Here is a 12,317-nt window from a genome sequence, read left to right on the forward strand (position 1 = left end):
TCCCAACCCCAACCCCAACCCCAACCCCAACCCCAACCCCAACCCCAACCCAACCCCAACCCCAACCCCAACCCCAACCCCAACCCCAACCCCAACCCCAACCCCCAACCCCAACCCCTATAGATTATATATATATTTTTTTTCGAAGATGATGATGATGATTTTTTATATATCATATCTATCTTATCTTCAGACATACCCACATATATCTTATCTATCTTATCTATCTTATCTATCTTATCTATCTTGTCTATCTTGTCTATCTTGTCTATCCTATCTATCTTGTCTATATTGTGAATTTGGAAAACCCCTAATCCAATAAATACATACTTATAGTAATATGAGTTATTTTTTTTTTCTTTACAAATGGTTAACTAGAATTTATTTTAATAATATAATTAGTCTATTTGCTGAATATAATAATGTTTGAAAAAAATAATTCTGGAAAATTACTCGTTTTATCATACTCCTACATTTATAATCTCTTATATTTGTGCATCTTGCAATTGAATGGATTTCGGTTATTTATTTTTGAGGTATCTGACAAATATTTATAGATGTACACATAGATTGATGTATGTCTAGATGTAAATTGTAATCATGTTTCTGTATTTCTTATTAATTATTTTCATATCAATGATTTTTATATATAGTAATGATTATATTCAAGAAAACTAACGAAAGAGAACATATTATTATAAATATATCAATCTATTAATCAGTCATTAATATAATACTTTTTTTTTTACTTTTTAGAATCTTCTTATATTATTCATCAGACATGGGAAAAATTATCTAAAACTACTCGCTTTACGACCTTCTTGGAGAAGGAGGCTATGGAAAGGTCTATCGAGCTGTCAACGTCAAGACCAACAAAGAATTCGCCATCAAAGTGGTCCCTATCGTTAAGTTCAAGGAAAACCCCAAGCTAGAAGAATGCACCGTTAATGAGATCAACACCCTTTCCAGCATTGAAGCCTCACCCCACATCGTCAAGTATGTGGAAATGCTTAAGACCCCCAACAACTTTTACTTCATCTACTAGTATTGTAACGGGGGGACTCTCGAGAAACTCCTTCGGCAGGAAGGTAAGTTTCCTGAAAACAAGGCTCTGGGGTTCTTCAAGCAACTCGCCGAAGCTTTCAAGGTGCTAAACAAAAATAACATCATGCATCGAGACTTGAAGCCCGACAACATATTCTTCCACAACAATATTCTAAAACTGGGTGATTTCGGGTTCTGCAAAAATCTTGAAGCTGGAAACGAAATGACTTCAACTATGCTTGGCTCGCCAATCTATATGGCTCCTTAAGTTCTCAAAGGCTAAGTGTACACTTCCAAAGCCGACATCTGGTCATTGGGAGTTGTACTGTTTGAAATGCTCTTCGGATACTGCCCGTTCGAATCAAATTCGATTGCCAAATTAATTTCAGTTCTTCAAGAAAGTGAAGTCAAGTTTCCGGTAGACACTCCGATTTCTATCCAAACTCAAAACCTGATTCGCAGGCTGTTGGTCAAAGACCCTGCGCGACGCGCGGACTGGCCCGAGGTGTTTTCTTTTGGCATCAATGACCAGTGGTACTATGAACAGCAGCCCATTGAAGAAAAGAAGCAAATCAACGGCTTGAACATCGGAGCGAAGGAACAGATAGCCACTAACAAGCCTTCGGGAAACACAAATCTGTTGAACGCCTCAGACACTAAATCGTTGTCAGACTCAAATAATATGAAACCTGATTTTAGTCGAAACAACCATCCCAACAATAACCTGGGAAAGTCTGTCGGAAACACCACTCCAAATCCCACGAGCAACGTCAACGGGGCTCCGACTTCCTTTGACAAAAACTTACAATTCTCGACTGACACCAGCAAAATAGGACCTAATATCGCGTCCTTCAAACGTCCAACAACAGTCACCGATAACAATAGTCGAAGGAGACTAATTATTGAAGAACACGGGGTGTGTGCCAAAGCAGTGAAAGCTGCGTTGGATGTCGTAAAGCAAGAGGATAAAGAAACATTGGCTCTTTCTTACATCCTTTTAAGAAAGGTCTAGGAGAGAGTGCGAAAGATAAGTGATGACATCAACATCACGGAAATCGATCTCTAGGATATTGTAGTGGCGCTAAACAATGAACTCAGACACCTTGACAGAGAGTTAGGAGACATTAAAGACGAGTTGGCTAGGAACAACTTTGACGTCAATGGATTGTCGGAGCCAAAAGGTTTTGTGAGAGGGAAATTTAAGGAATCTGACTCCCTGACCAAAGCATGGTTCGATATGGTTAGTTTCCTATTCGGAGAGAAAGATGCAACACAGCCCCGCAAATAATTCAGCCAAATGGAGATGACGATGCACATTAAAAATAAGTTAATGGTTTGATTGTTTGATAGGGAAAAGAAAAGAAATAAAAATAAAAGGAACACCATATTATGCAAATTATTTGAAATATAATACAATTTAACAGGGTAACAATATCATCAGTCTCCCCTCATTATTTTTATAGGGTTGGATGGGATTTATCTAATTTTTATTATCGAAGTGTTAAAAAAAAAAAACTAGTTAGATGTGGATTAGACATGGATCTTAAACATTTTTTATGCTGAAATCAGTCTATGAATATCATATTTTTAATTTAGTTCTGATATAAACAATTTATTATTAACTAAATATCTAAAAATGACTTGGAAATTTTCAGAAAGGACTGTTCGCGATCCTCGCTACATGCATGACTTTAGTATTAACAACCCTCTTAACAACCCGTTCTCACTTGAAAGACTTAGGGTAATAACAATTATTCCTTAAACCCAATTCGAAACAACATACCATAATAATAATATATTTTTTGTAATATATATTTTTTTAACCTGAAATGTAGTTGATCAGAAATTGGACAATTCAAACATCATTCAAACTACTACCAATCGTGATATGCGGGCTTGGATTTAGCTTTGTGACGATCAGTTCTCTGGCTTTGACAATAAACAATGAGAATGCGAATGGTGACACCGCTGACACTGATGGTATTATGAAGACTACCAAATTCGTCAGACACTACAAAGAATGGGGTCCATATAATTCATTATTCAAATGTTTCAAGAGAGAACCTGGGTGCGGAAAGGACTATCCCATTAATGAATGATAAAGCGTGAGAAATATAAATAAATATTGTATTACAAATTGTGCGTTCGAAATAACTTAGTGAGGAACATAAACAATATAGTAATGCAGATCTATTAAATTGTTGGGTCGTTATATCTTGACAATATTATTGCAATCTGAAAGTTTTTCTTTGCAATACATTTCAGTTTTGTAAGATATTCAATTTAAATTGATTTCGATATTATCTTCAAAAATAGATTAATTTACCCAATCTACTTGATCGATTTTGGGTTCTCAGATTTCCGAAACAGGGAGAGTAAAAAATTTATTCTATTTATGATTACCATCGGCTTGATAATTTCTGGATTTATCAAAATTGCCGATGGTCGAACTATTTTGCAGAGGATATATGTGAGTATAAAACTTTTATTATTTCTCCGTTTTCCCAAAATTAATAAAAAAAAAAAAAATAGTTAGGGTAATGGGGTCTAAGATTATGATATATCTACAACCAGTTTATTAAAGTATTATAAACAGTGATTCAATTTAAATATAAGAAAAGAGGCAAACCATAAAAATATATTTTTCGTCATTTTTATTGATTTCTCCCTTTTGCTTCTTTTTTATTCTCTTCTTTTCTGTCACGCAGTTAAGACACATGCTCCACCAACAGCTTTAATTCTCCTTTCAGCGGTCTTACTAAAGAATTTGGCTTTTACAACAACAGGTTGATTGGGGAGTCTGCCTTTGCCAAGAACTTTAAAGAATCCAGCTTTGGTAACATCAATCACTGGTACCTTATCCTTAACTGTTGCATATTTAGTTCGAGTTTATTCAGAGACAAGGGTCCACTATTAATAATATTATAGATAAAAAAAATACAATGTTGTTTGTTGTTTGTTGTTTATTGGTTTTTTTATAATTTATGAGATGATTGAAAATGTATTTGAGAGATACGAGCTTATCGATGTTGATGACTGGGGCAAAGAGTTTGTTGCGCTTGAGATGGAACTGCCTGATGCCGATCTTTCCGAAGTAGCCGGGATGGTATCTGTCCATCCAGATTCTCATGTGGGTGAGACCACCAGCCATACCTCGACCTCCTGAGTGCTTTCTGTGTCTGCCAACTCTGCCGTATCCGCATTGGACACTACCTCTCATCTTTCTCGTTTTTCTGAGTCTGGTGGTCATTTATAGTTTTGGTGAAAAATATGTGTCTATAAATATTATTAATATTTTTTATATATATTCAGAATATTTTTTTTATCTCAATAAGTAATACTTTTAAACAATAAACTAAATGAATAATCTAACAATGATACTAGCTATATTTTATTTTGCAAAGCAATATCCTTAAATACTTAGATGGTGTGTCCTCTTCATTCGTCATTGATAAGTGGTGAGTGCATCGTAAGAAAAATAAATACATAATTATATATCAGTTTCGTTTCGCTAGTCTCTCGCTTTCCTCCTTCAGTTTAGCTAACAGTCTTTCCACGATTATTTTTTGCACCTTTATTATTTATTTTTTATCAATGTTCTTGTTCTGCCCATTCGCTTATTAACTCTCTATCGTGTAGTCAGGATTGAGCACCAAGTCTGGGTCGATGTTCATTTCAGTCAGCGTCGCCTCCAGCTGCGCATAAATAATGGACTCTTATTTGGTGCGCTGCTTCGGTTAGCGAGCCGACTCTTTCTGCATTGATTTGTGGAGTTGCTAGTATTTGTGAATGCGGTCGTTCATGATTTCGAACTATTCCTGGATAGATTTCTTCTAACGCTGCACTGACTCCAGGATGCTTTTTAGTTATTATTTCATTGCAAGTTCATCCCGAGTCACGACTTGTCTTGAATTATCCATTATTATTTATTGCTACAATTTTTATATTAAATTAAGTTATATAAAAATACATTATTTACGAGATCTATACATTTGTCTTGATTTATTTTTTTAATATTAATAATAAAATCTATCTCGTTATTATTTTTGTTTCAAAAAAAAATTATCATTCCATCTCAAGAGATAATCAATGTTCAGTTCACTCTCTGCACATCCAATCATTGATAGGTCAAAGTACAAATATTTCCCACATACTGTTGCTGGCCTCAGTAGCATCAGGTCATCAGGTTCCGCTCGGACGTTATAGTCATCCGAATATTATGGACTGCGCCAAACCGAACCTACTTCAAGAATTACGGTATTGAACGAACTCTTGAAATAAGATAAATAAAAAAGGCGTGGACCAAGTAGAATAATTAAAAATCCTTACAAGTCGGGCTATCTGACAGACTCTGAAGGGAGTGATACTGCAATCGGTTAAAGATCAAATATAATTCAGGCAATTAAAAAATTCAATAGGGTTGAAGAACCTATTTTCGTAGAGAACGAACCGTTTTCCCATCCATCTCCTGTCTTTAAATCCTCTTCGGAGAAACTCCAAAAAATAGTAGGCTAATCAAATGATAGCAAACACAATAGAAAACTCGGAGATATCAGCAAACAGGCCACCCCGAACCTAATAGTTTTACCAAGTTAATTTGAGAAAACGAACTTCGTGTCCCCAATCGCTTACAATTTGCAAATAAAGAAGGGACACTTTTAAATAAATTATAAAACAATATAGCAAATATATTGGTCATCATCGTCATTATACTTTTGATTTTCTTTATAATAGGATGATGCATATATGTCATCCAATATCAAATAACTCTCCATTTTTCAATATATGTATATATTAATATATTATGCATATAATGTGAATCATATTTAGAGAAAAGCGTTTATATTAATGCATCATATGTGTGTATCTAAATGATTTTTATAAAATGTCATTACTTAAAATTTGCGCAGATACGTATCTTAATAATAATTAAAAAAATAAGCAAAGAACAATCTTCGTCAATAATAATCAGTTGCTTCCATTAGTATCATCAAACATATTGAATAATAAAAATTTATTCAATCAGAAATTATAATATAAAAAATAGATATATCCTATTACAAATACAGTAATCAAGATTTATAAATAAAAAAAATGTCAATTGGAAAAGTTGTCTCACAAGCCTTTGAAACCTACTTCACTGATGTACTTTTCAAAGAAATTGTTGTCATTAACAAAGAAGTTGTCCCCAAAGAAGGGGCAGTCATCATCTACGGAAATCACAACAATCAATTTGTCGATGGAATGGTAGATCCTATATTTTTATATGTTTATCATAAATTATATTAATATAGCTGCTGGCAAGATAAACCCCAAGAAAAATACACTTCATCTCGGCAGCCAAGTCCATGAGAAGAACCATTGTTGGCCCACTGATTCGAATGACTGAAGCTATACCTCTGGAACGAGCAATAGACTTGGCCAAAAAAGGACCTGGAGTCATCAGTGAGTTTACAGATAAAAATCTGAAAGGAGTTGGAACTGAATTTACGAAAATCGAAAATGGGGCAAGTCTTGATATCTTTGGATCGGAATATCGCATCAAACAAGTAATATCAGATACAGAGTGTGTTGTGGACCACCCATTAGAAGATGATGGTGCTCGCATTAACAAAAGCTCTTATAAAATCATCCCGAAAATCGAATACAACTAACTCTATGAAGCAGTTTGGACACATCTCAAAAATTAAGGATGTATTGGGATTTTTCCTGAAGGAGGAAGCCATGATCGGCTTGACCTTCTGCCTCTGAAAGCGGGAATCTGCATCATGGCGCTGGGGGCAATGGAGAAATACGGAGTACCTGTAACCCTGGTGAGTTGTGGATTTAACTACTACAACCCCCAGAACTTTAGATCGAAGGTTATCATGGAATACGGAGAACCTTATACTGTGCCTCGCGAATTGGTGGAGCTGTATCGGACGAACAAGCGAGAAGCAATTTCGACCTTGCTCAAGCAAGTTTAATCTGTAAGCAATTAAAATAAATATTCTTATTTTTTTTTTCCTCTTTCGAATTAGTTCTAATTATATTTTTTAACCATTTTCTAATTGTAAATTTGTATTTCTTAGAACTTGAGAGAAGTAACGACGATCGCCAAAAGTTTTGACAGCCTTTCGACTCTCTTCACCTGTCGAGAACTCTACTCGATCAATGTGCAGAAATAACTGAAATGGAAGGAGAAAGTGGATCTAAATAGAAGGTTTGCCAAAGGGTTTGATACTTTGATGAATAACAAATAAAGTCACCCAGAGATCAAAGCTTTATATGATGAGATTAAGAGTTTCGACCTTCTTTCTAGGACCAACATGCTTCCAATCAAGACAATGCCAAAGAAGAACGGCATCGTTCATGACTTCATATCTTTTCTTTGGTATTTATTTAAGTCCCTCATCCGAGTGACTCTGGTATTCATTTTTCTTATTCATTATATTTTTTACTTGCTTCAATATTTTATATCTTTTATTAGTTAATTCCATCTGTGATTCTGATTGGTCCGACTGCCAGTATAATTTCTTATATGAGCGAACGGGAACGAATCAAATGTCTGAAAAACTCTAAAGTCAAGGTCAGGGGTGATGATGTTGTCGGGTCTTACAAATGTTTACTGACCTTCACAATTTTTCCCATTACCTCTGCTTTGAACTGTCTCGGCATCTACTATCTTCTCAAAAGATTCAGTGGACTCGATATCAAGCATTGCCAAATGATTTCGATAGCAAATTATATCCTATTCCCTTTCCACACGCTATTTATGTTGAAGGCCTACGACTCGCTGATCAGAACATTCAGGAGACTCAAGTTCTATTTCTTGAGACTATTAAATAGAAATACTTATGATGAATACAACAAGAAGCGAAAGTTACTTGCCGAGAAGATAAGAGAGGCGGTGGATATCCATGGAGAATCTGTGTTTACAGATTTCCATCAGAACAGAATTATAAAGAAAGATGAGTTTTAAAATCTTATATCCGAAGTCGAGATGAACTCGCCAAAAAAGAGAGGAGAAGAGGATGAATAGAGCAGCGCATGATAGTTTTAAATCACCAAATTATCAAAAACATCAATTTATTTATCAGTTAGATTATTAACATCACAAATTAAATATTAATGAAAAATAACCAATACATTCATTCTCTACAACGTCGATCTAGATTGAATCTATTAAAAATAAAATAAAAATGATAAATTAAAAAAAGCAAAAATTAGGTTCTAGAACATATTCATATTGTTTCAAGCACATTTTTCACATCCTGTTACAGAGGAGCATTCAGCTTCCTCAAAATGTCTAAAGCAGTCTCTCCACTTTTATTTTCAAATTTAAATGACTCGGGCTTATTATTTAGATACCACTCTAATATTGATCCTTGGGAAAATAGTGCCGCCTTCATCAAAGGGGTCTCTCCACCAATAGTTTCAGCCTCTGAATCACTTCCCGCTTCGATTAGCAGCTAAAATATGGGTACTGAACCGACTGATGCCGCGTAATGAAGGGCTGTTTTTCCTGCAGCATCTTTTTTGTTGACATTGACTTTGGAATAGAGTAGCTATTGAACGAGAACCAGATTGGCGAGGGAAGACGCTGTCATGAGAATGGTTTGCTTGTTATCGGTAAGTTATTATTCGAGTAAAGATTAGAACTTATGAATGAGAAGCTTGGCGTCAGCAGACGTTGTTTTGTTAGGGTTCATTTTCATAACTGCGATCCATAGTTAATATGATTTATTTATCATTATACTTTTTTAAAAAGATATATTTAATGATAATAATAATAATTGATAAATAATTGATAGTTTTTTTGTTCATGAGAACAATCCTATATGCAATTATTATATTTTGGTTGATATTTTGAAAGAATTCTTTAATTGATTTTTTAAAAGTTATAGATAATTACCAAAACCATAAATATAATTAAATGTGCTGCCAAATCAAAAAACAGTGAAATACCATCGAGATAAAATATAATACATAATATCGTATTTTTCCTTAAACAAATAAAAAAATAGATTACAAATCACATATATCTTATAAACATTATTTATTTCTCACTTTCTCAATTCATATCTTTGTTCTTATCCTTGAGGAAATGATACATCATCACACTATACCATATGGTCGTGTTGCTGTCGAATTTAGGATGGGTTGTTATTGCAATCCATTCTGTCTTGAACAGTGCTTTCAAAGATTCGTAGCATGAGATTGAAGTGATTCCTCGACCTCTGCAAAAGTCTTTGATGGTGTTGATTTGCAAGTCTTTAATACCGTACTTCAGAAAGGCCTCATCCTGGGTTTTTATTGATTTCATGTGCCAGTCAATCTGGAATAGCAAAAGTCGCCGTTTCAATATTTCAAATGGAAAATAATTAAATTTTAACAGTGAGAAGTCTTTCTGTAGCCACCGAGCGTCTTTATACTGGAAGGTGGCTTCTCGTCGGGCTTTAGAGAGCAGCCAGCAATATGGCTTGTAAAGCAAATACTTCGGCAGAAAATACGTGATTAGGTTGACCATTCGGTTAACGGTGTCAGTACCTGTCACATAGTTGATCCCTAAGAAGTTTGCCACTTGCATCAGATCGTCACTGTTCATGTTTTTGAAGTTAAGATTTTTACTAAGCTCGTAGTAAACCTCAAAGAAATCTTTTTTGAACAGGGTGGGGTCCACAAAGTCCTGTTAATTTTTAGCCACGTTTCGCAAAATAGCTAGAAGTTTGTCAGCCAAGAAGTTATAGGCTTACTCTTGCATCTTTTCTTTATTCTCGATTTGTTTATTCTGTGAGGTGTCAAAAACGAAGAAACTAGGTACTGAGTTCGGAAAAAGGTACAAATACAATGGTAAAAAGAACTCTGCAAAAGGCACGACAAGGAACACGCTGTATGGCAGAAATTTCAATAAGTCGATTCTAATCCTGCGTATTTCATGTAATTCGAAACCGGTGCGTTCTTCAGCTGGCTTGGAGGAGATTGCGTAGAGCCATTTGGAGTCATGCCAAAGGTCACGGAATCCCTGGGCCATTGTATATTTGGTCTCCCTCCAGAAATACTTCACCTTGAGCATTGTGCTACTCTGGCTAGGGTTGGCGTTAATGAGGGACTTTTTGATTTCATCCATCTTGTCGTGAGGCAAGTAGTTAAAACGGGGACGAGTCGTCATACCGTGCCTGAGCGCCACTGATGCCGCAGCAAATGTTAAAGGGATTTTTGAGAGGTGTTTAGCAATGATCATAATATTTAGTGTGTGTATTTAAAATGGTGTTCTTTAGTACTTTATATTTTTAATTTTGCAATATAATTAGAAAAAATTATAGTTCTAATATAACTTATTAAAATATTTAAAAAACAAATAAAAAAATAAATAAAAATGTTTTTTTTATTAATTTTTTTCGTATGCTTAGAAAAGTAATTAATTATTTAATTTGTTTTAAAAAATAGTTATACTATAAACTATAAAGTTTTGTAGTTTATCGAATCGATAGTTTTCATAAGATTGATAATTAAATATACAGTTATATTTTAATATCGTTTCGGCCATAGTTAAATTTTATTATTTATCAATATGTATATATATGTATGTATTGTTATTAAAAAGTAAATAATGTTGTTTCTTCGATTTATCTCCTAATGTAATTTCGAAGTAAATTATATATCAACAATTGGATAATTTAGGCAATAAAATTTCATATTTTTCTTCTATATTTTACCTTCCAACTACGTAAAACTAATCGAGTAGAGCAGAAGCAAATTGTTGTGTTAACTGGTTAACAATATATATTAACTTATTAGACATTATAATTTCATAATAATTTCCACAATCCCTAACTTAAAATGAGATGATATGCCCAACTTATTCTTCGTGTACTCTTCATTCAGCTTATATTTTGTTATTTTTCGATTTTTATGTGTCCATTTATTAAAATTTTTATTATTTGATATTCCTCACAATTTTTAATCATTATTGATAATCTAATACTTTTGAAGAGAAGGTCATTTTTATAAATAGGATGCTTTCTAAAGTTTATATATATCTATATTATATAAAATACTTGTAGATCATAAAATGAATTGATAATCTACATCGATATTCAATTTCAAGGAGTTAAACTCAATATTTCTGAGAGAGAAAAAAGTGTGCATAATAATATTATTAATAAATTACAATAATTTCAGTCAATAAGCCTATTAAATCGAACAGATATAATAACATCAAAAAGTCTAATCATGTCTTTAATTGAACGACTTTTGGTTCCAGAACCATAAAACCCTAATCCTCAGTCTAGAATAAGCAAAATAGCTCCACCCAAAAAGACTCTCAAAGATTTTCGGAACTCAGGGGTTTCTTTCGAAAAGATCAAAGTCTAAAAGGTTGACTCTTCAGGAATTTTCCAACGAAATATGTTTGCACTTTCAATTGTCGAGCCAGGCAACGATGGAGGGATAGTCCCTTAATAATATTAATAATAACTCAATCCACGATTGTCCAGACTACCCCAAAATCAGATCCAGTTCTAAAGTATCAATATCAATTCAACCGAAGCAGTAGAGGAAAACAAAGGGGGAAGGAATATGAGCGAAGTAAATAGCGATGCTTTATTCTAATCAGTAATCGTTGACGAACAAATTTGGAACACTACTATTTTTTAATAGTAGGTATATTACTAAGCTCACTAATCAACGAATAATCTTCACGAACAATTCCACAAATCTAACATTGAAATATAACCAGAATAGGAAGAATAAGCGCATGAAATGAAGGAAGGCCAAGGAAGTCCATCCAAAATAAGAGCCGAAAGCAACAATCTAATGGTAAATAATAATCCCAACGGGAATGCAAAGGTCACTTCCGATAAAAAATCTAGAATTTATACTCGAAAATACTACAAGAAAAAGAAGAACCAGGTAGAAAAAAAGCTCTATCTCAGATAGCGGATCAGTCTGTTTTTCGGGCAGGGCATCAACTCCCTTGTCCTGGGGCTCGGCTCCACGACAGTCAACATCCTAACTCTAAATCTAATAGCAGACCTTGCATTTCGGGTGTATTTGACCTATCTATGCTTCACCCTCTACTTTACTACCTATAAATTTGCGTTTTTCTTTCCCCTTGCCGCATTCGTGCTCAGTAGGATCGTGTATTTTCTGGCCGTTCTACATATGGCCTTCGATGAAAGAGGGGAGCTGGCTTTGGCTTACCAAAAAGCAATGTCATAACAATCATATCTAGAATTTGTGGATATTTTGTTTATGAGACGTTTCGATACTAAAAATGCAGTGAAAACTGT

The 12,317-nt window shown here is 34.2% G+C and overlaps 1 protein-coding gene and 1 long non-coding RNA gene across 2 annotated transcripts; one reads left to right on the forward strand and one right to left on the reverse strand.

The window, feature by feature from the left end:
• Positions 1-3,645: 3,645 nt before the first annotated feature.
• On the reverse strand, positions 3,646-4,312 carry LOC148298268 (large ribosomal subunit protein uL15-like). Its single transcript, XM_088277001.1, is given in 2 exon segments — positions 3,646-3,954; positions 4,061-4,312. Coding segments are annotated over 2 exon segments (444 nt in total). The 5' UTR covers positions 4,295-4,312; the 3' UTR covers positions 3,646-3,744.
• A 1,724-nt stretch (positions 4,313-6,036) lies between these two features.
• LOC148298269 (uncharacterized) lies at positions 6,037-8,131 on the forward strand. The gene is made up of 4 exons (XR_015839211.1): positions 6,037-6,291; positions 6,339-7,013; positions 7,116-7,451; positions 7,514-8,131. It is a non-coding gene; the product is annotated as an uncharacterized LOC148298269 (long non-coding RNA).
• The last annotated feature ends 4,186 nt before the right edge of the window (positions 8,132-12,317 follow it).

Source organism: Brachycentrus maculatus, unplaced genomic scaffold (assembly GCF_059751285.1).
Source record: "Brachycentrus maculatus isolate JH-2025_06_01 unplaced genomic scaffold, ASM5975128v1 h1tg002279l, whole genome shotgun sequence".
In the NCBI taxonomy this organism is placed as follows: domain Eukaryota; kingdom Metazoa; phylum Arthropoda; class Insecta; order Trichoptera; family Brachycentridae; genus Brachycentrus; species Brachycentrus maculatus.